This window comes from Tachysurus vachellii, chromosome 12 (genome assembly GCF_030014155.1).
Source record: "Tachysurus vachellii isolate PV-2020 chromosome 12, HZAU_Pvac_v1, whole genome shotgun sequence".
NCBI classification, from domain to species: Eukaryota; Metazoa; Chordata; class Actinopteri; order Siluriformes; family Bagridae; genus Tachysurus; species Tachysurus vachellii.
The window spans coordinates 21,642,962-21,646,147 of NC_083471.1; the positions used below are offsets into that span (position 1 = coordinate 21,642,962).

A 3,186-nucleotide genomic window follows, 5' to 3' on the forward strand; every position below is an offset into this window, starting at 1 on the left:
ATGTTGTGTGTTAAAGCAGCGTGAACATTATTGATTGGATCTGTCACATGATTAGTGTCCTGTGTTCTCTAGGTGACTCTCTGGATGCTGAATGGCTGAGTGTTCTGATGGAGCCACGTTTCCATGGCACCCTTTGTGGGCTGTATACCAAGGCTGCCTTTCTGCTGCAGTTACAAAGCTTTTCCAAAAAAACTCTACCCCTGAGTGACCCTTCAGTCTTAGTGAAGGACCTGCTGGATTTACACACATTTCTTAGCCTGCGTGGAGTTTATATCCCAGTGTGTTTTATTAATGCAGTCAGAACAGAATGAGTATAAACTGATGCAAGGGGTTTTGGGATTGTTGGATGGGATTGTTTGAGGCGTACGCTGAGGTTTAATAGTGATTTATGACGTTACACCATTAGCTACCTCTATTGAAGATAAAGTAGAGGAACAGCATTCGTCGATTCATGATTGAATGTTGTTGTGGTTCTTAATGTCGGAAACATTGCTCCACTTCCTTCAGATGGAGTTGTGTGCGAAGGAGTTGGAAGATTTGAAAGCTTTATTGAAGTGGGAGCCGGAAAACTTTACAGTGGATGAAGGCCACGATTTTTTTCTCCCCGTTTAATTTAATAGTCACGATTTTACATTTTAAAACACCCAGTTAAACTACATTATAGTGTGTATATATTTGTTTGTTTGTAATACACACTGTGAGAAAGCACCAGAGACTGAAAAATTACTAATAGCTTAAAGCGTCAGTGTGTAATGTTTTAAAAAAAATCTATAATTAGAGAGATCTTAAGACTGTGATCTGAATGAGGCTAGTTTCTTTGTTTCAGACCCAGAAGTGAGCTCCATCCCCCAGCTGATTCAGAGCGTCTCAGCAGCGCCCCGTTTCACAAAAAGTCAGCTCATGCTCAAGTAACGTTATCATTGAATTTGCACTTCTCCCAGCAGGCAGCTGTGGCGTCTACAATATCAAAATCATTAAAGGGGCATTTTGTACAATCACATGCATAAACACCATGTAGTCTGACCATAACCAGGAATATTTTATACACAATTTATAACATGATAGTATCTGATTTTATTGCTATGTGAAATAATTTGGTGATTTTAAATTTAGATTTTTTGTTTTACTTGTATATTAAAAACTGCTGATTTGTACATTTGTCCCATCTCTGACTGTAAAACTGGAATGGAGTTTACTTACATGATACAATGAGTGTATAAAACAATGGGGAGTAAATCACATGGATATGTTGAAAGACATCAGAGCTATTTGATTTGTGCTCTGAATAGCATTATGATACATGGTGGATTATAAACAATACCATGCCATGGCTTCAGAGTGCTGTTTCCCCAGAACTGGTTTCAACTGCCTTTATTCCAACCCACAGTATCTCCACTGGTCCACATTATAAACCGCATTCACGTCCCATTTTCTTCTCTCTCTCTTCCCTGTTTGTCGTATATTCTCCCTCTTTACTTCCCTTCACATATCTCATTCCACTGAATTAGCCGTGTCTGGTCTGGTTGCCTCAGCAGTAGATGGAGTGCTTGTATCAGGCCGTGATGTAATCTTTGTGGCAGCAGCTGTGATGGAGTTGGCTAAGGGTGAAACAGCAATGGAGTATTGCTTGCTTTAAGCCTCATTACAGGCCAATCTTTCAGATGAAGAGTTCACTTTGTGTCAACAGCATGATTAATTTTTTTTTTTTTTTAGAATCCTTCCCAATGACTACGTAGCACCTGTTTTTTTTTTTTTTCTGTTTGAATGTTTTCTGTGCCAAAAGTGGAATCAGCTGCCTTTTCATACAGAATCAGACCTTTTTCTCTGCAGAAATTATTTGTAGTTTGAAACAATCGCTTGCTGTTAAGACACAAAAATAATGAATGGTAGTTTAAAAGTATGGGTAGAAAATGGGTTGTTTTCCATCAGGGATGATATTGAAGAACAACCTAACAATGTACAAAATATAAAAATGTGTGTGTGTGTGTATATCCCTGTTCCTGTGTCTGACTGTGTGTGTGTCCATGTGTGTCTGTTAACCATATTATACCTTATTTTTCATGTTGGCAGCACATTTTGGAGCATACAACCCCTGTACAATGCTTCTACCTGTTTTAAGGGTTCCCACGCGTCCTGGAAATCCTGGAAAATTAATGACCAATGTTCCAGTCCTGGAAAACACATGGAAAATGAGAGAAAACATAAATTGTCCTGGAAAAAATCTTGCTGTCCTGGAAAATTATTATTTTTAAATGTTCTTGATCATTTAAAGAACAGTTTAAAACTGGTCGAAACAATTAACGTTAGTAACAGAAAGCGCTCTGTTCAGGGACGCTGAGTTTTGACGGGTTTTTTATGCTGTTTAATCTCGCTGTGAAGGATGACGCTGTGTTGTGTTGTGTTGTGTTGTGTTTCAGGTGCTAGGAATGGTTTAAGTGCTCGAATGTTTTCAGCAAATGGTGACGGGTAACCAGGTTATATTAACCTTGTTAATCTGAATATCATGTGCAAGGGGAATGCACAGCAAACTAAAGCATGCATGACGGCATTGGCCTGAGAAAGGAAAGTGTATTAATATGTGCCTTCTTTTTATTTTAGAAATGTTGAAATTTCATTCACATGACAAATTGTCTTTAAAAGTATAGTTAAGTAATAGCCATAAAGTGTACGTTGTTTTTAAGACTTCTGGAGAGAAGAACATATTACTTTAGGCCGTGAATCTGTGAGCCTTGTCTTTTTTAGCTAAATTTGAAAAGTCCTGGAAAATGATCTCTGAAAAAGTGCTGGTGCTCTAACAAACCACCTGACTGAAATTAAACCAAACAAATCAATATCCGCAAAATATTTTCTAACAAACGTTAAGAGCACAAAGAGCCACTAGACTGAAACACTTTGGAAAGTTTTATTGTGGAAACTCTATGGTATTAATTAGGAGTAGTGCCAGTTGGCCAGTGTGTGTGCTGTTTGGCCTGAGTGTGTTGTGGAACAGGAAGCTGACCATCTGGTTTAATTATGTGTGACTATTTACTGCCATTCTCTAGAATGCTGTAGCAAGCCCAATAGACCAGCATAGTTCGTATCAACATGGTGAAACAATTAGACATTCTGCAATCAGACCTTGTTGCCAGATCTATATTACTTGGGTTACAAGGTGTGATGTTTTTCTACATGCAAAGAGAATCCATT

At 38.3% G+C, this 3,186-nt stretch overlaps 1 protein-coding gene across 2 annotated transcripts in view; it reads left to right on the plus strand.

Annotated features, from left to right (window-relative positions):
* si:ch211-225b11.4 (tRNA (32-2'-O)-methyltransferase regulator THADA) overlaps window positions 1-1,935 on the plus strand; it is a 19,136-nt gene extending 17,201 nt beyond the window's left edge. Inside the window, exon 32 of one of the 2 annotated variants that reach the window (XM_060884293.1) lies at window positions 73-1,935. In XM_060884293.1, the coding sequence (XP_060740276.1) occupies window positions 73-311 (239 nt within the window). In that variant the 3' untranslated portion in view covers window positions 312-1,935. The remainder of the gene's footprint in view (window positions 1-72) is intronic. The other variant, XM_060884294.1, reaches the window with a different exon arrangement.
* The last annotated feature ends 1,251 nt before the right edge of the window (window positions 1,936-3,186 follow it).